General features: G+C 45.0%; 1 protein-coding gene and 1 pseudogene across 5 annotated transcripts in view; both read right to left on the bottom strand.

The window, feature by feature from the left end:
• Window positions 1-21,846, bottom strand: part of TCOF1 (treacle ribosome biogenesis factor 1) — an 87,207-nt gene that overhangs the window by 21,062 nt on the left and 44,299 nt on the right. For 2 of the 5 annotated variants that reach the window (XM_020964231.2, XM_078150520.1), the window contains exons 14-23: window positions 21,352-21,576; window positions 19,138-19,368; window positions 18,080-18,310; window positions 15,885-16,115; window positions 15,294-15,536; window positions 15,018-15,191; window positions 10,926-11,069; window positions 9,955-10,146; window positions 9,631-9,840; window positions 6,576-6,728 (exon numbers count right to left, since the gene is read on the bottom strand). In XM_020964231.2, the coding sequence (XP_020819890.1) occupies window positions 6,576-6,728; window positions 9,631-9,840; window positions 9,955-10,146; window positions 10,926-11,069; window positions 15,018-15,191; window positions 15,294-15,536; window positions 15,885-16,115; window positions 18,080-18,310; window positions 19,138-19,368; window positions 21,352-21,576 (2,034 nt within the window). The remainder of the gene's footprint in view (window positions 1-6,575; window positions 6,729-9,630; window positions 9,841-9,954; window positions 10,147-10,925; window positions 11,070-15,017; window positions 15,192-15,293; window positions 15,537-15,884; window positions 16,116-18,079; window positions 18,311-19,137; window positions 19,369-21,351; window positions 21,577-21,846) is intronic. The other 3 variants (XM_020964228.2, XM_078150519.1, XM_020964230.2) reach the window with 3 other exon arrangements.
• On the bottom strand, window positions 16,358-18,066 carry LOC110192836 (dynein light chain 1, cytoplasmic pseudogene; annotated as a pseudogene).

Here is a 21,846-nt window from a genome sequence, read left to right as displayed (position 1 = left end):
CCCACTTATCACCTTGTTTCTGTCAGCGCCCCCTCTTCACCATTCATTCACATGCATAACAATATAAGTAGGGGACCCTGGCAAAGGTGTCCAAAGTATCCTTGTTTCCAAAATGCTTCTTGCTCATGCTACCAGAAGCATTTCCCCAAAGATAATCAAATGGTGTTTTGGTGACTTCCAACAGCAAGTCTCTTCATACCTTTCCAATGACAGGCTAGCCAATGTCCCTTCAAGAGGGACCAAAACTAAAACACCAAAGGGGAGATTGACGTAGGACCCTGCAACTCCCACCCACCTGCAGCCACGAGCCCAACGTCTGACCTCAGTGGCCCTTGATATATACAGGAGACTGAGGAGAGGGCAGGCTCTTACTGGGAAGAATTGGGTGCTGGGTGTCGGGATCACACCGTCATCCTCACTCTCAGGTGAGCTTTGCTCCCTGTTCTCTGATACTTGTCTCTTCCTCGGGGCTGTCCTGGCTTTCATGGGGACAGCAGCCTTGCCAGCTGGACTACGATTAGGGTCAACAAAAATCAGAGGGGTTTTAATCAACTTTAAAAACAAAAGCAAAACACAACCCCCCCCCCCATCAGTTAAATGTTTTTGATGGTGAGATGATTCAGTGGCTAAAAGATACAGGATGAGAGGGGTGAGAAGATTAGTTTGTAATGGATTTTAGTGACTACAAACTTATCAGGAGTCATCCGGCAGTCAAAAAAAAAATCCTCTAAATCTATCATGGGCTACATTATGAGAGGCCTGGTATCCAGAATGAGTGAAGGAACAATCTTCCAGTCCTACTGTGCCCTGGCTGGACCTCACTAGAATTCATTCCTATCTCCATTTATTTATTTACTTATTTTGCCTGTGGAATTTCTATATCTAGTTCTTGGCACTGTTTTTTGGAAGGACTTTGACTAGCTGAACTGGGCCACCAGGATAGTGAGGGGGATTGGAACTATCATAAGGTTCTGAGAAAGCCCTTAGAGGAAGACACAGGAGGGTCATGACCACAATTTTCATATATCTGAAGGGCTATCTAGTGGAAAAGGGGTTAGGCTTCTTCTCCTTGGCACCCGAACACCAAATTCAGAAAGAGCTGGTGAAAGGGAGATAGATTTTGTGTTAATCCGAGTAAGGAAAAGCTTCCCAATGTCAACAAACATTTACTCAGTGCCTACTCCGTGCCCAATGCTGTAGAGATGAAGACAAAAGCGGCGAAAATAGTCCATATTCTAACACTAGGACTGTCCAAAAGAAGAAATGGAGAAGGTGAGGTGAGCTATCTATGAATGGAAATTTTTGAGAGAGAATGAATGACTCTTAGGAGTGCTATGTACTGGGGGTTTCCCATTAGGTATGCGGTGGACCTGATGACCTCAGAGGTCCCTTCTGGCATTCTATATAAGACCAGTATTCTCACTGATTTGGGAGCCCCTACCAGTGATGTCGATGGCAGGCCATCCACGCCCACCCATGCTATTGACTCTTCTCTGTGTCTCAGGCATGGGTCTTTAAAGAGAAGCAGAGCTATAAAGCCAAACAAAGATCAGTCCTTTCAAGAAAAATCCCTATATACGAAAAGAGAGAGAAGTGGTTTGTTGGGAATATAGAGAGGTGGCAAGGCCTGAGATTGACAATAGCTCACATTTCCAAACACAGCAGCATTTTATAGAAATGCCCCTGTACTTGTAGTCAAGGAGAACCTAGGTTCATTCCTCCAGTTACTAGCTGGTGACCATGTAGCTCACCCTTCCTGAGCCTGTCTCCTCTTCTGTAAAATGGGGATACCCCAGCAGAACTGCTGTGAGAATCAAAGCAGGTGATCTATCTTAAGGGCCTTGTTAAGGTAACAAAGCATTTTGTTCACAACCCGACCCTGTTTAAGGATAACAGGATCTTGGAATGTTCAGGGAAGCTAAGCGTCCTGTCCTCCTGAGGCTTGCTGGCCGTAATCCAGTTCAGTCCAAAGCCTGGTATTCCCCCAAACGAGCTTTCCATTTCCACCCACTCTAAACTCCTAGCCCAGCCAAAAGCCAGAGGAGTTTTAGGCAAGGACGGTTCTAGAGCCCGCCACAGGAAATTCCAGCCTCCCCCCACCCCGCTGATCTGAGCGTCTACTTACAAACCAAGCCACAAAGTTTGAGCCAGAGATAAGTGGAGAGAGAAATCTGAGCTTAGGCTGGGGGTGGGGAAAACACTTTACTTGTGACTCTCTGGCACCCCCTTGTGGCCACAGGTTCTAAAGACAGCAAGCATCTAGCAGCAGCGAGCCCCACCCTCCTGGAACATGTTTATGCAATCAAGCTTGAAGAGGTTCAGGGGGCAGTGCAGGGATGTCCAGACCCATGAATCTGGATTCTTTTAGGCCTTCAGTGCCACAGAAGAAAAGGGGTTTAGGCAAATGGAGAGCTGGAGGGGAGAGGAGAGGGGATCTGGGCCATGGGGAAGGCTGACACACAGACAAAAAAGGGATGAGATACTGAGCTCCCCAGTCAGAGAGCATCTTTCTTGCATGTGGACTAAGGGACCTGAAGAGAGGAAGGAGAGGTCGCTCTTCTTGGCGTCCAAACCCCCTCAGGCCTGTAAGGCAGGGAGGCAGAGGGAAAGCCCAAGCACAGCCATGAAGAGGATGGCTTGTAAAGTGCAATGTCTTCAGTACCCCAAAGCAGAACGTCAAGTGGGTTCACTCAGAAGCTGGAAACGTGTCGCTCTGAGCCGTGGTTACTGCTTTGTTTCACCTCAGTCTTGTTCGTGGAAAGGGGTTGGTTCCTTTGCCATCTGGCTTTAATGACCCTGTGCTGCTGTTCTCTAAGGCCCCAAGGGCCATGGCGCTGTCCCCTGAGCAGGCAAACAATTAACAAAGCCTCCTAGCAACTCTGGGAAGGGGAATTATGGAATGCAAGAGCTGGGTAAGTATAATTATTAACTTAACACAAAGAGGGAAGTTTGAGGTTAGGTGAGAGCAAATCACAAAATCACAACACATTACTACTTCATGGGATACCATCAAGTTCCAGCCCATTATTTGCAGATAATAATAAAAGCTAATATTTACATAGTGCATTTAAGATTTTTAAACACGTTACAAATACTATCATTTGATCATTTACAGATGAAGAAAAAAGGCACAAAGCTGAAAAAGCCTGGTTTAGGGTCATGCAACTAATTATCACGGGCCCAGGATCAAGACCAAGTCTCCTGCCTCCATCAATCTTTCCATTGTGCCACGCAACTGGGCAAGCTAGCGAGGGAGCTGAGAAAGAAAAGCAGCTCTCGAGGAGCTCACATTAGCATTGTACATAGCCATGGTGGATTAGCTTCCTGAGGACTGCTGAAGTAATTATAAAAATTGCAAAGAATCATGCTACCATAAAACCATATAAATGTGATGACAATAATAAAAATAAAAACTCTAACAAAAACTCTGCAGTTTTCCTGAGGCCACTCTCTAACTCTAGTTCAATACCTCAGAGGGAATGTTTAGATGTCTTGTAAAGATTTTTTAAAAGTTTTAACAGATTCTAGAATCTTCAAACAATAAAAAGAGCCACTATTTAGATAGTACTTTAAAATCGGCAAAATGCCTTACAAATATTGTCTCACTTGATCCTTACAACAACCCTGGGAGGTAAGTGCTATTGTTATTCCCATTTTATGGATGAGGAAACTGAGGCACAGAGGGGTTTAGTGACTTGCCCAGGATCATACACAGCCAATAAATGTCTGAGGCCCATATCTCAGTTGGCCTCAGAATGTACAATTGTTGCTTCAAGCCAAATGGCTGCATTATCTGCTAAATTAAATTAGTGCGGTCAAAGTTCCATTTTACTGAAGATTAAAAAAAGAGTATAGAAACAGACATTTTATAGATAACCAACATAACCACGAGTATAAAAACATTTCATTCCTTCTACATGAAGCCTTTGCTGATTTCCTTAAGTGCTCAAACTACCATGTCTAAATATCTTCTTATACACACACACACACACACACACACTCACACACCCTTGTTTTCTCTTTTCTTACACTGCAAGCTCTTTACAAGTAGGAATTGTTTCTTTCATTGTATTTCTATCCTTAATGCCTAGAAGAGTGCCTGGCATATAGTAGGTGCATAATAAATACTTTTGCTTGACTGAATGGCTTGAATTAGCATAGGTATAAAAAAAACAAAAGCTCAGTAAAACCATATACACTAACAGCCTAGCTACTAGAACCCTCCAGGAAGCAAATATAGATATTATATGTAAGGCAGTGTTGAGAGTCCGCCAGTATAATGACTGTGACACTGACCCCTATAATTCTGATGTATCACAGAAGCATTAATTCAATGACATACAGATATGGCAACTTAGGATTCAGTTTGGGGCTCAGCTTTGTGACTATGACCTATCTATCAGGTTCTATTCCCTGATGAATGATGAAGCCTTTGGGTGAGCTTGGACCACAGTCAAAGGGGGTGAAGTCCTGTTTGTTTTTCTTGATAAAGGGAAGGGAGGAAGGGCTGTGTGTCTGGGGAGTCCCCACCAGCCTTATCTTACAGACAGAGGGAAGGGATTGAGTGACGAGCCTCCCCAGTGTGCCAGTGCTGAGAAAACTGCTGGATGACAGAATAATGCCAGACTGGGCTAAGGAACAACGTATGCCTCCCTGGTATCGACTGAGGGACTTCCCTCATGCTTAGGGAACAAAAACGTTGAAGAGCAAGTAGCAGACAGAGAAGTGAATTCCATGTTATCCATAGAAGTGGGATGGGATAGAAAAGTCTGGAAAACACACTTGATTTTCCTTAGAACAGGGGGTCTTGGGCTAGGGACCCCAAGAGGTCTATAGACAGATTTGAGAGAACCTGTGAACCTGGACAGGTAAAAAATTACTTCTTTATTTTCATTAACCTCTAGTTGAAATTCAGCATTTCCTTCAATTATTTAAAAATATTATTCTGAGAAGGGGTCTATGACATACAAAAGGTTAAGAACCCTTGCCTTAAGAGGGTCTTTCCCTTTGAACCCTCCCCTCCAACCTGTCCAACACTCTCCCCTAAATACTCTTGCAAGGTTTCAAAATACAAAGAGGGGCTCTCTAGGAAGAGAGGATTTAGATGACATGAAAGGATGAATACTGGGGGTGGAGGAGGAGAGAGGATGGTAAGATTAATGAGGCAAAAAAGTCTACCCCCCTAGTGTGGGGGCTTATACCTCCTAATGCCGAAGGGGTATTTTTCTTTTTTTTTACATTTGGTTAGGCAACGGGGTTAAGTGACTTGCCCAGGGTCACACAGCTAATAAGTGTTATGTGTCTGAGGCCGCAGTTGAACTCAGGTCCTTCCTGAATCCAGGGCCAGTGCTCTATCCACTGCGCCACCTAGCTGCCCTTTTTTTTAAGAGTTATTTTATTTTTTTCTTTTTAAATTTATTTATTTTTAGTTTTCAACATTTACTTCCACAAGATTTTGAGTTCCAAATTTTCATTCCATCTCGCCCCTCCCCCACTCCAAGATGGCATGCATTCTGAAAACCCCTTCCCCTAGTCTGCCCTCCCTTTTGTCTCTCCCCCCCTTCTCTTATCCTCTTCTGTACCCCATTTCCTGTATTTCTTATTTCCCAGTAGCATGTGAAAACATTTTTTAAAACATATGTTTTTAAAACTTTAGGTTTCAAATTTTCTCTCTTCCTCCTTCCCCACCCACCCTCATTGAAAAGGCAAGCAACTCAATACAGGTTGTACGTGTGCAGTTATGCAAAATACGTCCACAGTAGACATGTTGTGAAAAACTAACTCTATTTCCCTTAATCCTATCCTGCCCTCCCATTTATTCTATTCTTTCTTTTGACCTTGTCTCTCCTCAGAAGTATTTACTTGTGATTAACCTCTTTCCCAATCTGCCCTCCTCTCTATCATCCCCCTGCTCTCTTGTCCCCTCTCCCCCCTATTTTCCTGTAGACAGATTTCCATACCCAATTGAATGTGTATGTTATTCCCTCCTTAAGCCAAATCCTATGAGAATAAGAATCACTCCCTCCCTCTCACCTTCTCCTGTTTCCCCTCCACTGTAAGAGCCTTTTCTTGTCTGCTTTATGTGAGATAATTCACCCCATTCTACCTCTCCCTTTCTCCTTCTCCAGGTGTAATCCTCTCTCACCCCAAAGGGGTATTTCTGATGCAAGGAAAAACGAGGCTGATAATCACAATTATCTATTTGTGTTGTGTCTTTTTTTTTTTGGTAAGGCAATTGGGGTTAAGTGACTTGGCCAGAGTCACCAGCTAGTGTGTTATGTGTCTGAGGCTGGACTTGAACTCAGGTCCTCCTGACTCCAGAGCCAGTGCTCTATCCACTGTGCCACCTAGTTGCTTATTTGTTTTTTATTGCAATGCTGCTATAAGATCCACGAGAACAAAGATCCTGTCTTATTTCAAACTTTTTCTCTCCCTAAACACTTAGCAGAATGCTCTGCACACAGTAGGTACTTAATCAATGTTTGTTGAGTGTCCCCTTGTAGCCCAGCCACAAGCACCATAATGCAACTTTGGATGGAGGGAAAGAGAGAGACGCTAGAGTATAAGGGCCCTACCTGGGCAGCTGGCGGCTCTCCATTGCTACTTTTGGATTTCTGGCTCCTGGTAGCACCAGGTGAAGCCAACTGCTTGTCTGAAGATGCGGCAGACACTTTCCCCACACTGTTCTTAGCAGCTGCAGCCTTCTCATCTGTCTTCCCTGATGAAACCTGGGATAATGAGGATGAGGCAAGGAGAGAGAAAAAGCTACCCGCAGGTAAAATGATGCATCTGCCCAGAGATCTCAATATACATTAATGATAGTGATTTAATACGAGTGCTTTTTCAAAATACTTTTACACATATATTCTCAACCGACTGGACTAGTTTCATCCTTCAAAGATGGAAAATTATGAGCCTATGATTCTCAACACAATCATACTTACACCAGGCAAGATGCTGAGAAGGCAACAATCTGTACTGGTAGAGGAGTGTCCCAAGGTATAAGAATGAAATTATAGGCCCAGTCTCTATCCCAGGAAAATGAAGGGACCTGGCCAAGATTTCATCCCCAGGAATTAGTGGCAGGGCCTGAACTAGAATTCCAACCCTTTTTCTGACTTCCAGGGAGGTGCTCTTTCCCTGTTTCCACGCTGACATTCATGAAAGCACAGAAGGAAGGAGGCTCAAGTCTCCCACTAGAGAGAAATCACATGCTAGCTCTTCCAAGAATCCAGAGTCATTCCAGGGCAACCCCAATCTTGGGAGATGGAAGCGGCCAACTCTCCCCGCCTGCTGTACTGAGTGTTTTGCAGCTTGATGACATCACGGGGGCTGGCAGAACTGATCACAGCACGTCCAGGCCATACATAGGGTTATTTGTGTACACGTGCTTCCACAAATCTCTCACCCACACAACATGCTAGAGGCCTTTCCTCTGCTTTGCTCGGTATCTTGCGAGCACCAACGTACCACCCCATACTGCCCAGTTCAGTAGTGCAGTGGACAAAGCTTTAGATCGAGAGTTGGGAAGACCCGAGTTCACATCTGGCTACACTTCCTAGCTATGTGACTGGGCTACTGTTCAGCTCAGTTTCCTCCATTGTAAAATGGAGGTAATAATAGCACCCACCTCCCAGGGTTGCTGGGACGGCCAAATGCAATAGCATTTGTGAAGGGCTTAGCACAGCGCCCCGAATACAGCAGGTGCTTAATAAACACTTGTTCCCTTCCCCCTGAGGATCATTCTTAAAACTTGGTGGACTCAAGTCCTTTTGTGGTTATCTACTTCCTGGGTGGTGGCTCTGATGCCACTTAATAGATGTCAGTTATCCTTGGAAATGGGTACTAGTCTGCTAGGTAATTTTAGATTCTGATTATTCTGGGATTAGAGCATCCCAATCACATGGCATCAGGAAAACCTAAGTGTTAGTGAGATGGATTTCTGCAGCAGCCAGGTAACACAGCTCACAGATTCAGGGCTGCAAGGGACTGCCCAGCCCAATGAGTCCAACTCTCTCGTTTTACAGGTGAGGAAACTGAGGCCCAGGGAGATTAAGTGTTGCCCAAGGTCACACCAGAAGTAGAGGACAGAGCTGAGACAAGACCCCAAATCCTCCAATTCCAAATCTAGTGCTTTTAAATTTGGGGGAAAAAAAGATTGCCTATATGCAAAGACTTTGCAGGCTGGTAAGCCCTGCCACAGTCAGAGCCAGCCTCCGGGCACAGATTTCAATGACAGAGAGTTACCTTCACAACGAGACATCAGAGGAGGACATTAGCAGAGGCTATTTCCCACCTGGGGATTAAGTAGATACACAAACTTCCCGGAGATGTGACTTAAAGCCACAAAAAGACAGATGGCTCAGGTATGGCTCAAAAGCTGCTTGATTACAGGGGAAGAGGTGGGATGCAGAAAAGATGACAGGGTCGGGGAGAACCATGAGCCAGGGTGTGCTTGGGTAAAAGCTGTAGAGCTGACGCCAGGCTCATCATGCCCAGCCCAGAAGGAAGCACAGCCAGCGTGTTCGGTCCTGCCTTTGTCTGACAGGCAAATGCACCGTTTGGAAGAGTCTTTGGCGTTAAGCAAGTAGAACCAAGTGGAGACAGAGGTTAACTAAAACCATACAGTTACAGATCAGACTGATAAGAAATGCGTGTGATTTATACAGTAAAGGTCAGAATAGATAAGAAGACAAAAAAGAGGACACTGAAATCTCTCTTTCAGAGAGTGTGTGGGGTTAATGGTGAATAAATAAGCTGCAGCCCTGTGTGCGACCCCAAACAAGTGGTTTCTACTATGAATGGAAATCCAAAAACACATCTAGAAACTTAAACTGTACGCGTATGTAAACTACTTTTACCCTGTTTTTTAAAAAGTAAAAACAACTCCTATTTCCTTTCCTCCCTCACCTGACTCAAACCTCAGGATTCACACAACCAGCTCTAGGGTGAAGGGACAGCTCATTTTAGGGGTATGTAGAGGGAGGCAGTCCTAGTGGGCGGTGGAGGGAACAGCAGCCTGAGGATTAGGAGAAGTGGGCTCAAAGTCTCAGTCCTGATAGTAACAATGCCACTGACCAGCTCTGAAATCGTGGACAAGCCCCTTCCTCCTTTCCAGGCTTAAGCTTCTTCAGAGGAGGCAAAGTAGAAAGAACACATGCTCTAAGGTCAGAGGACTCAGGTTGAAATCTAGCCTGATATTAACCAACGGTGTGACCATGGGAACATTATTTAAGCTCTGGGGCTCAAATGAGATGTGTCTAAACCATCCTGCAAATTTTAGTGTGGTATAACATCAGTTCCTGTTATGGTTGTTATCTGTAAAAAGAGGGGTTTATTCTAGCGTGGCTCTCAGGTCCTTGCTAGCTCTAAAAGTCTAGGATAATGTAAAAGGCTAGAGTGCTATGGCTTTAGAACTTGCATCTGGAGGGGGCAGCTAGATGGCACAGTGGATAGAGCACCGACCCTGAAGTCAGGAGGACCTGAGTTCAAATGTGGCCTCAGACATATAACACTTACTAGCTGTGTGACCCTGGGCAAATCACTTAACCCCACTGCCTAGCCAAAAAAAAAAAGAACTTGCATCTGGAGATAGGTGTGGGCTATGGCCAGCCCCTACTTAAGCCTCACCTGCTCCTGGGACACAGGGATCACCCCTTCACTCTCAGACTCATCACTGGTGTCGGAACTCTCCTCTGATACTGCAGTTCCAATGACCTTGGCCTGAGGCCCCACCTGAGTTTGGGGGGATGGAGCCACAGACTTCCCAAGGGCTGGTGTGGGCTCTTTCTTTCTTATTGAGGCTGCAGTGACCTGAGGAGTTTTCACTGAAGGTTTTACCTGAAACCACAAGGAAATATTTTTAAGGGAAAGGCATATAGTGTGAGGAGCCTCCTGCAAACTGGGCTATTTCCTGGGAAAATGACTTGAAGAGGACAAAAACAGATGCCGCACCCGCCCCACAGACACCAAGACCACCTCATCTTCACTTTCGGATTCCTCGCTGCTTTCAGAATGTTCTTCTGGCTTTATAGGCCCTGTTATTGTGGTCTTTGATGAAGACACGGACTTTCCTGAGGCTGGTGTGTCCTTGCTCTCTCTTCCTGAGGCTGGATTGACATGAGTATTTTTCACTGCAGTTTTTACCTTAAGCCACAAAGAAATATTATAGTTTTAAAAGAGAGAGAGAGAGAAAAGGCTCCTTTGGAGTAGGGGATCCTCTGGAAGTCAACAAACCACCATGGCTCCCTATTCCTTCTAGAGCCAAATGCCCGGCAGAAGTGTGGCATTCAGAGCCCTTTGCAAACCGGCTCCAACCTACTTCATCACACAGGTCCTCGTTCGCACTCTACGGCCCAGCCAGAATGGCCTCTCACGGCTTCCTGTGCCCAGGGCTCTGTGTCCATGCCTGGAATGTACTTCCTTCTTGCTTCCACCCCTCAGCAGCCCTAGTCTCCTCCAAAGCTTTGCTCAAGCTTCACTTATTTTTCAAAAATGAATTTAATCTTTATCTCTCACATTTAAAAAAAATTTTGAGCACCAAATTCTTTCTTTGCCCCTCTCCCACCCATTGAGAAGGCAAGCAATGTGATATCAATTACATATGTGAAATCATGCAAAAAAAAAGTGGAAAAATGATCAAGCCTTACTTTCCACGTGACACATTTTATAGTCCTGTTGGTGCTTTTATATTACCTCATCCTTATTCTGAATATACTGACTGGATGCACACATTTCCCCCTCTCTAGAATGTGAATTCCTCAAGGGCAGGAAAGGTTTCGTTTTTGGTTTGGTATTGATGGCCTGGCCCACAGTAGACATACTTAATAAGTATTTTGTAATCTGATCCCTCTGACCAGGAGGACTGAGTATAGGTAACACCCCCACCTACCCCCACAGACACACAGATACACACACACACACACCTGCCCCTGAGGAGTTGGGACTTCCTCTTCTTCACTCTCTGTGTCCTCCATGCTCTCCGATGATGACGTCTCCTCCACTGTGGTGAGGGGGACTGCTGGCTTCTCAGCAGCTTTGCCCTGGGGGGCTGGGACAGATGGTTTCACCTGGAGTTAAAAGGAAAAAAAGAAAGGACTAAGGCAGTTGTGAAGAAATCTATATGACTTTGTCTGGGTATATCTTGCTTTTCTTGATGGCCTGAAATGTTTAGAAAACTCAGGAGTCTAGTCCTTTCAAGAATAAAAGGATCCTTCCATTAGTCAGGATACACAGGACCAAGCAGTTATCATCTATCAGAACCTTCTGATTTAGAAGCACTAAGGTCTCTTCCAGATATGCAGGAATCATCATCATAACAACAACAATAACTTATAGTCGTATTTCAGCTATTTCACTCATGTCTGATTCTTTGTGACCCCATTTGAGAGTTTTCCAGGCAAAAACAATGGAGTGGTTTGCCATTTCCTTCTCCAGCTCATTTTACAGATGAGGAAACTGAGGCAAACAAGGTGACCTGCCAAAAGTCATACAGCAAGTAAGTGTCTGAGGCTGGATTTGAATTCAGGTCCTCCTGACTCCAGAGCCAGTACTTTATTCACTGCGCCACCCAGGTGCCCCAATAATAACAGCCAGCATTTACACAGTGCTCCAAGGCTTGCAAAGCACTTTACATGTGTCACCTCATCAATCATCTTTATTTATTTCATGAAGTACCTCACCCTCACAACAAGAGGAGCTATTAATGAGAAGAGACTGTGTTTTGGAGTTCTGGAAAAAATTAAAACTCAAAGTGTGTGAACAGCAGAGGGATGTTAAGGAAGTAACCAATACACTTAAATTCTAAGGAATAGTTAAAGACAAACAAGGTCCTATCAGAACCAAGAAGTCAGAGGCATTGCGAAGGGCCTGAGCAGTCAAAGATGAGGACAATGAGCTTGACAATATTTAGTGAATAAGAACTTGGTGCAATTAAGTAAGTGGACTAGATACTTAAATGGCATCTGTGAGCTATTTCTTCTAAAATTGGCCCTGAAAACTGTTGACTCAGCTTTACAGGGAGTACCCACATCAAAGAAATAATAATTCTTTTAAAGCACTGAAGTAAACTCTGGTCTGAATGGAGTATATTGCAATTTATAGAGAGGAAGTTACATGATTTTGCCTCAATAGTTACAGATATTTTTACATATAAAAAGTAGGTGAGGAATTTGAAAGGCAAAGCTTAAAAATAAACTTTAAAAACTTTTTCCCCCTGCAATTGGGGAAAAAATTAAGTATTTTTTTTTAAGTAAGCGGGTGCAAATTGGAAGAGATGACAACAATGAGACTGGTAAACACTGGATAAGGCATGGGAAGAAAAGCACCCTAATACAATGCTTAGAGACCTGTCCGTTGGTCAGAATGCTAACAAAGGATCATAGATTCAGACCTAGAATGGATATTCCATCAAAAATAGGCCATGAAGTCTAGTGCCCTCATTTTACAGATGAGGAAACTGAGGCTTAGAGTTTTCTATCAGTTTGGAGTGTGTGTGTGTGTGTGTGTGGGGCAATTAAGTGACTTGCCCAGAGTCACACAGCTACTGTTATGTGTCTGAGGCCAGATTTGAACTCAGGTCCTCCTGACTCCAGGGCTGGTGCTCTATCCACTGTACCACCTAGCTGCCCCTATCAGTTTGGAATTAAGCAAAAAAAAGGAGAAAAAGGGCCAATTCCTTTGAAATAGAAATTTTATGATTAGGCATACACCTTAAGGATGTCAATAATAGAAACAAAGGCCCCATAGATGCCAAAATATTCATGGTAGCATTTTCTGTGGTGGCAAAGAGCTAAAAACAGAGCAGATTCCCATTGACTGGGGAATGGCTAAAAAACCACTATGATATGTGAATGAAGTCAATTATTACTGAGAAGAAAGAAATAATGAATGAGGAATTCCTAGAAACATAGAGAAAATGTGTATGAATTGATACAGTGACCTAAACAGAAACAAAAGAATGTACATAACGATTACGAATGTACATAACGATTACAACAATGAAAACAGGAAGATCACTAAAAAGATGAACTCTAAGTAACTAAAACCTTAAATGAAGGTCTGAGAGAATACATAAGGAAACACACTGCCCTGCTTGGGGCAGAGGGGCTGGAGAGTAACAGTGATACGGCAGTAGACATCATTAGATGTGGTCACTCTACTGGATCTGTTTTTCTTTGCCACAAGAGGTGGTTCAATGAGGGTAGGCAAGGAAATTCTGAACTGGCAAAACCTTTTTGGAAAGTAACATGGAATATGCGATGACTAACTCTGACAGACATATCTCTTAGCAATGGAAGGATCCAAGACATCTCCTAAGACTCATGGAAAATGCTGTCCACATCCAAAAAAAGGACCATAGAGTCTGAATGCAGATTGAAGCAAACTATTTGCTCTCTCCCTCTTTTTTTCCCTTTCTTGTGGTTTCTCCCATTGGTTCTAATTCCTCTTTACAACATGAGTAATGTGAAAATAGGTTCAATATAAATGTATATGTAAAGCCTATGTCAAATTGCATGCCGTCTTGGGGTGCAGGGAGGGGACAGATGGGGAGAAAATTTGGAACTCTAAATCTTATGGAAGTGAATGTTGAAAACTAAAAATAAATACATTTTTTAAAAAAGAAAGTAATGTGGAATTATACTTTAAAAACCACAAAACTGTTCATACCCTTTGACCCAAAGATTCTACTGCTAGGAAGACCTATCTATACAAAAATATTTCAGTACTCTTCTTAACACACACAAAAAAAATCGGTGTGTCCAAAGATTGGGAAATAGATTGACAACTTGGAGTATAGTAATATACAAAGCAGAGAGATACAGGAAGACTTACTTCAAGTTATACAGAATGAAGAAAAGAACCATAAGAACACATACACTGACTACCATTACATAGTAACAACAACAAAGCCCTGACAGATGCAGTCAAAAACATTTAGGAGGGGACATGGAAAGAAACAAGACTATTTTTATCTCCAATCTGTGATACAGATAGACACACATACGGGCATGAGCACCTTTACTTTTTATACACCTACAAGCACTTTTACTTTTTGCTCCTTGATAGGTTAATCTTTAATTAATTCTCTCAATTATTAGGTTAACCTTTTGCTCCTGAACAAGTTAATCACCTCTTTAAGACCATTTCCTCATTTGTAAAAAGAGAATAATAAGATCTAAGCCTCTCACCTCCTAAGTCTGTGCTGAGGATGCTGTTTCGTAATACTTGGAGAACTCTAGAATTTAATATCATCATCACAATCATCATTATTAACTACCTCACTTGCTGCAGAACCAAACGTCCAAAGCGGTAATTAAGGGCTCAAACCCAACCAGGAAAACGGGGTTCTGGAGTGCGCATGGGGACATGTTCTTAACCCAGTTCTGATCAATGTCTTTACAAATGGCTGAGATATAAGCATCGTCAATGCAATTCAACAAGCAGAGACAGGAAGCTGACGAAATCTGTGAATGTCACAGACCCCAAGTTGTCTGAAGGTGGTAACCATGAAGGTGTAGGCAGACTGGAGGATTTGAAAAGACCTTCCAGAAACTTGTCTTGCCTCCTTTGGCAAGAGAAACGTGACAAAAGGATATAGGGAATTATACAGTGTTACAAGATCCACACACCTAGAGTGGAAGAGACCTTAAAGGCACGAAGGTACAATCTCATTTTACAAATGAGGAGACTGAGGCCCTCTCTTGGTTAAGTGACTTGCCCAATGTCACACAGGTGGTAGAGCTGAGATTTGAATCTAGGTTCACTGCCCCCCAAACCAGTGATCTTTCCAGTGCACCAAGTGATCTATACTGAGATTTAAGAGCTGAGCCATATGGAAAAAGGAACCGTGTTGTGACAAAGGAAGGAAGATGAGAATGGAGAGTCAGCATCACACTCATTGCCATCTGGATGCTCTGCCTGGAGACTGAAGTAGGGGAAGAGGCCAATCTGACATGGCCTCAGTAGCCAGGAATAAGCTGTAGCATGACTGCTGCCTCCCCTCCCTCTGAGCTCACCTGTCTTTGGGATGCAGGGATCAACGTGTCATCGCTGCTGCTAGAGCTGTCATCTGAGCTGCTGGAATCCACCTTGATGGCCTGAAGGGAGGCAACTGCTGACTTCTTAGGAGATGATATGGTGGTCCCCTTCCCTCCTTCCAAACCTGGAGAAACTGCGATTGCGGGTTTTACCTAGAACCAAGAGGTAGCACTGTAAGAGGGGGAAGAGAAGAAGTAATGGTCCCCTCTAGATTAAAGAGACTGGATGAGGACAAGTACACATAAGGGACACACCTGGCCCTGAGATACCGAGATGCTGTCTTCCCACTCTGAATCCTCTTCTGAAGTCTCTTCTGCTTTCCCAAGACATGCTGCCTTGACTTGGACCTCTTCTTTGGTCTGGAGAGGTGCATTTCCTGATTTTAAGGGGGATGGAGTAGGCGCTTTCCCCTGGGAGCCCTTGAGGGACACTGGGGAGATGGAGGTCCCTTTCCCTGATGGGGTGTCAGCCTGGCCAGGTTTCACTACTGGCTTTGCCTAAGAAAGGAATCAAGGACTGAGATCGAAGAGTCAGGGCTTACCACAGACCCACACCGATCAAAAATCAAACTGATGAGAAGCTACCAGGACCGACAGAAGGTGGACCAAAGGCATAGGAAAGCATGACAAGAGCCACCCCTGAAGTCAGAGAGCCTCTGCTCTGAAGACCATTATCTCATTCCTCTTTATGCCTCAGATTTCAGAGGCCCAGAATCTATCTGGACATGGCTTTAAAATTTGACCAAGTCTTCTTCCCTCATCTGCAAAATGAAAGAGTTTCACTGGATCACCTCTACAATCCCTTCCTGATCTAACCATGACCCAATGATCCTCTCCAGGCCTCACCTGTCCCCGGGATGCTGGGCTCTCCTCCTCACTCTCTGACTCCTCACTGCTTTCAGAAGTGGCCTTGGGTCTCCCAGGTCCTGCTGCTTTGGCCTGGAGGGGCGCAGGCCCTGACTTCCAGGGAGCTGGAGCAGACACTTTCCCCCGAGTGCCCTTAGCAGAGACAGGAGTGACAGGGGCCCCTTTTCCTGGAGGGGCATCAACTTGGGGAGCTTTCACTGTGGGCTTTGCCTAAGATTACACAAAGAAAATAACATAAATGAAGACTGGGAATGTAGGACTCTGATCTAGGAATCAAGCTGCCCATGTATTTGGAAAGCAAATTGATGAGAACTTATCAAGAACAGCAGATGCTGAGCCAAAGGGGAAAGGAAGCAGCAGCCCAGCACCTCTCCCCTCTCACTCACTCCTCAAACCTACCCAGTCTGGTTTTCCAACCTCATCATTCAATGAAACCAGTTACTCGTGATCTCTTCATTGTCAAACTGGATGGCTGTACCTTAATCTTCATCATTTTATTTTTGCTAATTGTTTTATAGCCACAACAAACTAGTACATAGGATGCCCCGTACAACACCACCACCACAATAAAGGCTTAGAACTGGAGGTGTTCCCATGGCAACGCTGAAGATAGCGCAGTCTCTAGTATTTGGAATTTAGGCTGCAGTCCTTGTGATCTGGATGGCTCTCGGGGCAGGAGGCACAGGCCATGCTCTAAGCAGACTTGAAGAGGAGGATGGCGGCTTGGCCCAGGTAGAAGTAGATGAAGCACTTTGCCTTGTGCATCATGCAGCTGCCAAAGTTCTTCCGCATGATGCAGTGCCAGGTGCGGCTGTACTTCTCTAACTCCTTCTTGACGTGGGCTGCTACGTTCTTCTCGACGCTGTGCTTTTCCAGGGCCTGGGTGGCACACTCCATGGACTCCTGCTGCATCTCCTCTAACATGTCTGCGTTTCTGACGATGGCCTTGTGGTCACACATGGTTACCGTGGGTCAGGGGCACTGGCAGCTGCAATGGGTCCTGGAGGGAGGGGGCAGCAGTGTAGCTCAGGCACTCTGTCCGACCTGGCAGGTGCTTCCACTGCCTAAGCCGTTGCACATCTCAATCTTCATCATTCTTGATCTCTTGGTGGCATCTGACACTCTCTCCTTTTGCTGTCCTGGGGATCTTGTTCTCTCTTGGTTCTTCACCAACCAACAGTGTCAGATGACTCCCTCATCATCTCCTTTACTGGATTTCTCCTTCATGCAGCACCCCTAATGATGGCTGTACCCCCAAACTGTCCTTGGTCCTCTTCTCTTCTCCCTTTATGTTCTCTCTCATGGGGGCCTCACCTGCAACTTTGGCTTTAATTGGAATCTCAGTGCAGACTGTCCCGGCTAAATATTCAGTCCAGAATTTCTCTCCTGAGCTCCACTCTAGCCTGGGTAGTGCATCACCAACTGCCTATTGGAAATTTCCAACTGCATGTCCCATAGGCATTTCAAACTCAACAGGTCTATATCTGAACTCATTATCTTTTCCCCCAAACCCACCTCTCTTCCAAACTTCCCTGTTATTTTTTAATCCCTTGATTCCTCTAAGCATCATCTTCTACAAGAAGCCTTTTCTTAATTTGATTTTTTTTTTTTGGTGAGGCAATCCAGGTTAAGTGACTTGCTCAGGGTCTAGTAAGCTAGTAAGTGTCATGTGTCTGAGGCCAGATTTGAACTCAGGTCCTCCTGACTCCAAGGCTGAAGCTTTATCCACTGCACCACCTAGCTGCCCCAAGAAGCCTTTTCTAATCCCTGCCCCGGCTATGAGTGCCTTCACCTCAAAGTAACCTTTTATTTACTTTGTATGTCTATACCCATGGATAGAGTATAAGTTCCTCGAGATCAGGGATTATATCATTTTTTTTTGTCTTGCTTGGCACACAGTAGACACTTAATGCTTAGGGAGAGAGGGATTATCCCATCTCTGCAGGAAGAAAGCTGGGCTCCTGGTCTGTTTTCTGGTTCCACTGTACCTCTGGCTTCAGAGGTCCCCTTCCAAGCCAGAAAACATTCAGTGCAGGCCAGAAAGTACCTGGACAAACACAGGCTTGGAGGATAAACTAATCTGTTTCCTTATCTGTAAAATGAAGGAGCTGCACTGGATCAACTAACTCCCTTCCAGCTCTAAATATGACCCAATGATCCTCTCCAGGCCTCACCTGTCCCCGGGATGCTGGGCTCTCCTCCTCACTCTCTGACTCCTCACTGCTTTCAGAAGTGGCCTTGGGTCTCCCAGGTCCTGCTGCTTTGGCCTGGAGGGGCGCAGGCCCTGACTTCCAGGGAGCTGGAGCAGACACTTTCCCCCGAGTGCCCTTAGCAGAGACAGGAGTGACAGGGGCCCCTTTTCCTGGAGGGGCATCAACTTGGGGAGCTTTCACTGTGGGCTTTGCCTAAGATTACACAAAGAAAATAACATAAATGAAGACTGGGAATGTAGGACTCTGATCTAGGAATCAAGCTGCCCATGTATTTGGAAAGCAAATTGATGAGAACATATCAAGAACAGCAGATGCTGAGCCAAAGGGGAAGGAAGCAGCAGCCCAGCACCTCTCCCCTCTCACTCACTCCTCAAACCTACCCAGTCTGGTTTTCCAACCTCATCATTCAATGAAACCAGTTACTCGATCTCTTCATTGTCAAACTGGATGGCTGTACCTTAATCTTCATCATTCTTGATAGCATCTAACACTCTCTCCTTTTGCTGTCCTGGGGATCTTGTTCTCCCCTGGTTCTCCACCAACCAACTGTGTCAGATGACTCCCTCATCATCTCCTTTACTAGATTCTCCTTCATGCAGCACCCCTAATGATGGCTGTACCCCCAAACTGTCCTTGGTCCTCTTCTCTTCTCCCTTTATGTTCTCTCTCATGGGGGCCTCACCTGCAACTTTGGCTTTAATTGGAATCTCAGTGCAGACTGTCCCAGCTAAATATTCAGTCCAGAATTTCTCTCCTGAGCTCCACTCTAGCCTGGGTAGTGCGCATCACCAACTGCCTATTGGAAATTTCCAACTGCATATCCCATAGACATTTCAAACTCAACAGCTCTATAACTGAACTCATTATCTTTCCCATGAGGAAATGTCCCTTTCCAAGCCAGAAGGTACCTGGACAGAGAAAACTAACCTCTGTTTCCTCATTTGTAAAATGAAGGAGCTGCACTGGATCAACTCCCTTCCAGCTCTAAACATGACCCAGTGATCCTCTCCAGGCCTCACCTGTCCCCGGGATGCTGGGCTCTCCTCCTCACTCTCTGACTCCTCACTGCTTTCAGAAGTGGCCTTGGGTTTCCCAGGTCCTGCTACTTTGGCCTGGAGGGGCGCAGGCCCTGACTTCCAGGGAGCTGGAGCAGACACTCTCCCCTGAATGCCCTTAGAGGAGATGGGGATGACAGTGGCTGATTTCTGTAAGGAGGTGTTGATTTGAGGAGCTTTCGCTGCCAGCTTTGCCTGAGGTTACAAAGAAAATGTAGAACAGGAAGAAATGTTAGGGGATTCCTAGCCAGGGATGAAACTGTCTCACTTTTTTTTTTCTCAATACTAATGTCTTTATTGTTTTACTGTATTTTCCCAGGGGAGGAAGAAAAAAGATAGAGCATTATCTTGTTAGAAAAGAAGGTCGGGGTGGGGGGTAAAGTGTGAAGGGGTGGGGGGACAGGTGAGGAGAAAAGGGAAGGGGTTATTTATTATGTGTTACAAATGGGGGGGAAAGCGGGGGGGGGCATGTACACAGAAGGGAAAGGGAAGGGAAAGAAAAAGAAACTCCAAATGCAAAGAACTGAAAATCATCAGGGCATAGGCCAAGTGGGCTCAGTTTCCAGAAGCTCAGGCATGATAGAAAAGATACAAACCGGTACAGTTACTTTCCCCCTCCCTGCCATATTAAAAGTTCAAGAACTTAACAAAAAAGCTTTGATTTTGAAAAGTAAACATGAGAGTGCATTTGTCTGTCTTCTGGAAGATAATTTTGTGGTCACTGACCATAAGATTGTCAAGGTTGTTTCTCCTCTAGTAGAGAGGAGATCCTTGTCTGAGGATCTCTTGTAATGCCAGATCAGAAGAGATCCAGATCTGTAGACACTTGCCTCACCACTCCCAGGGTAGCTGACCTGTGACCCCCAACCCTGTCATTGCCAATGAAACAGGCTGGAAGTTACCCTACTTTTGCTGAGACTGAGATCTGGAACAAAAGAAGCTAAGCATGAATTGGATTTGAAGAACTTTCACCTCCAAACCTCCAGATACTTCTCTGTCCTGGCTCTTTCCTGCTCATCTGACCAATCGTTCTGTCTCCTTTACTAAACATCCACGTCATGCCCACTAATTGTAGGGGTCCCCCAAGGCTCTGTCCTGGTCCTTCTTCTCTCACTACTATTTCACTAGATGATCTCATGCGCTCCCTTGGCTTCAATTACTATCTTTATGCAGATGACTCTCTGATCTACTAGCTCAGATTTAATTTCTGTCTCCAATACCTCTAGTTCCTGCTCTCTAAATGCCTAATAGATATCTTGAACTGATATCCTGTAGGTATCTTAAACTCAACATGTCCAAAACTGAACTTGTTATTTTTCTCTCTAAACAGAGGCTCCCCCTTTCCCAAGGTCCTTATTTCCCTGGAGGGCCACACCATCCTCCCAGTCACGATCTCTTGCCCTCCCTATACCTTCACAACTTCTGGGTCCCTCCTCAATGCTGCTACCACCCTGGTGCAGAACCTCATTACCTCATGCCTGAACTACTACAATGCCTGCTGGGGGCTCTGCCTGCCTCTAGTTTCTCCCCAGTCTGATCCAGCCTCCACTCAGCCATCAAACTGATCTCCCTAAACTGTAGGTCTGGCCATGTCACATACTACCCTTCACTCCCTCCATTCAACACACTGCAGTGGTTCCCTATCACTTCAAGGATCAAATGTAAAATCCTGCTGGACAAAGCTTTTCATAACCTGCCCCCTTTCCAGTCTTCCTATACCTTATGCATTCCTGCATATTCTTTGATCCAGAGATGTTGTCTTCCTTGCTGTTCCTTATATGAGATGCTTCTGACCTCAAGCGTTTTCCCTGGCTGTCCCCATACCCGGAATGCCCTGTTCTCATCTCAAGCCTCAGCAGGAAGCATTTCCCGTTCTTCCTTACTCTTAGTACCTTCCCTCAGTGACTATCCCCAATTTATCCTCCATACATATCTTGTTTTTACATAGTTGTTTGCATGTTATCTTTCCCATTAGATTGTGTGAGCTCCCCAAGAGCAGAAACTGTCTTTCATCTTTCTCTGTATGTGCAGGGCTTAGCACAGTGCCCAGCACACAGGTGGTGCTTAATAGATACTAGTTGACTGGCTGACTTTAGAGATCGGTATTCTAGCCAGAAGCTGCTCCTATTCTACACGGGGACAGGTCTGAAGCAAAGTCAGCCACAGACGACGACTCACCTGTCCTTGGGACAGAGGTACCTCAACCTCACTGTCTGTTTCCTCAGAGCTCTCAGAACTCTCCTCTGGTTTCCCAGGCCCAACTGCCTTGGTCAGAGATGTCCCCTTGGCATTGGAAGCTGCAGTCACTAACTTCCCTGGAGCGGGAAGAACTCCCTTCCCCAGGGGCCCCTTGGTAGCAGATGCTGGCGAGGTTTTGACCTGAAGATTTTTCACTGATATTGCCTAGTGAGAAGAAAACAGAACCAGAGAAGAAATTAGGAGTCAAATGGGAAAATCAAGTGGCCCATTTTGGACTACTTTTAATGCTAATAGAGGCAAAGCCATCTTCTTTATCTCAAATCCAAGAACTATCCAGAGTTAGATTTCCAGTCACACACATGAGGGAACTCGAGGTGTGATAACAAAAAGGCATTATTATTGGTAAAGTCTTCAGGCCTCCTCAAGTAAGGGCTGGTTAAAAACCAAACAAACAAATAACTAAACAACCTCCCA

The sequence above is a fragment of the Phascolarctos cinereus genome, unplaced genomic scaffold (assembly GCF_003287225.1).
Source record: "Phascolarctos cinereus isolate Bilbo 61053 unplaced genomic scaffold, phaCin_HiC Scaffold_2;HRSCAF=192, whole genome shotgun sequence".
Taxonomy (NCBI): Eukaryota; Metazoa; Chordata; class Mammalia; order Diprotodontia; family Phascolarctidae; genus Phascolarctos; species Phascolarctos cinereus.
This window is presented reverse-complemented; position numbering and strand designations above follow the sequence as displayed.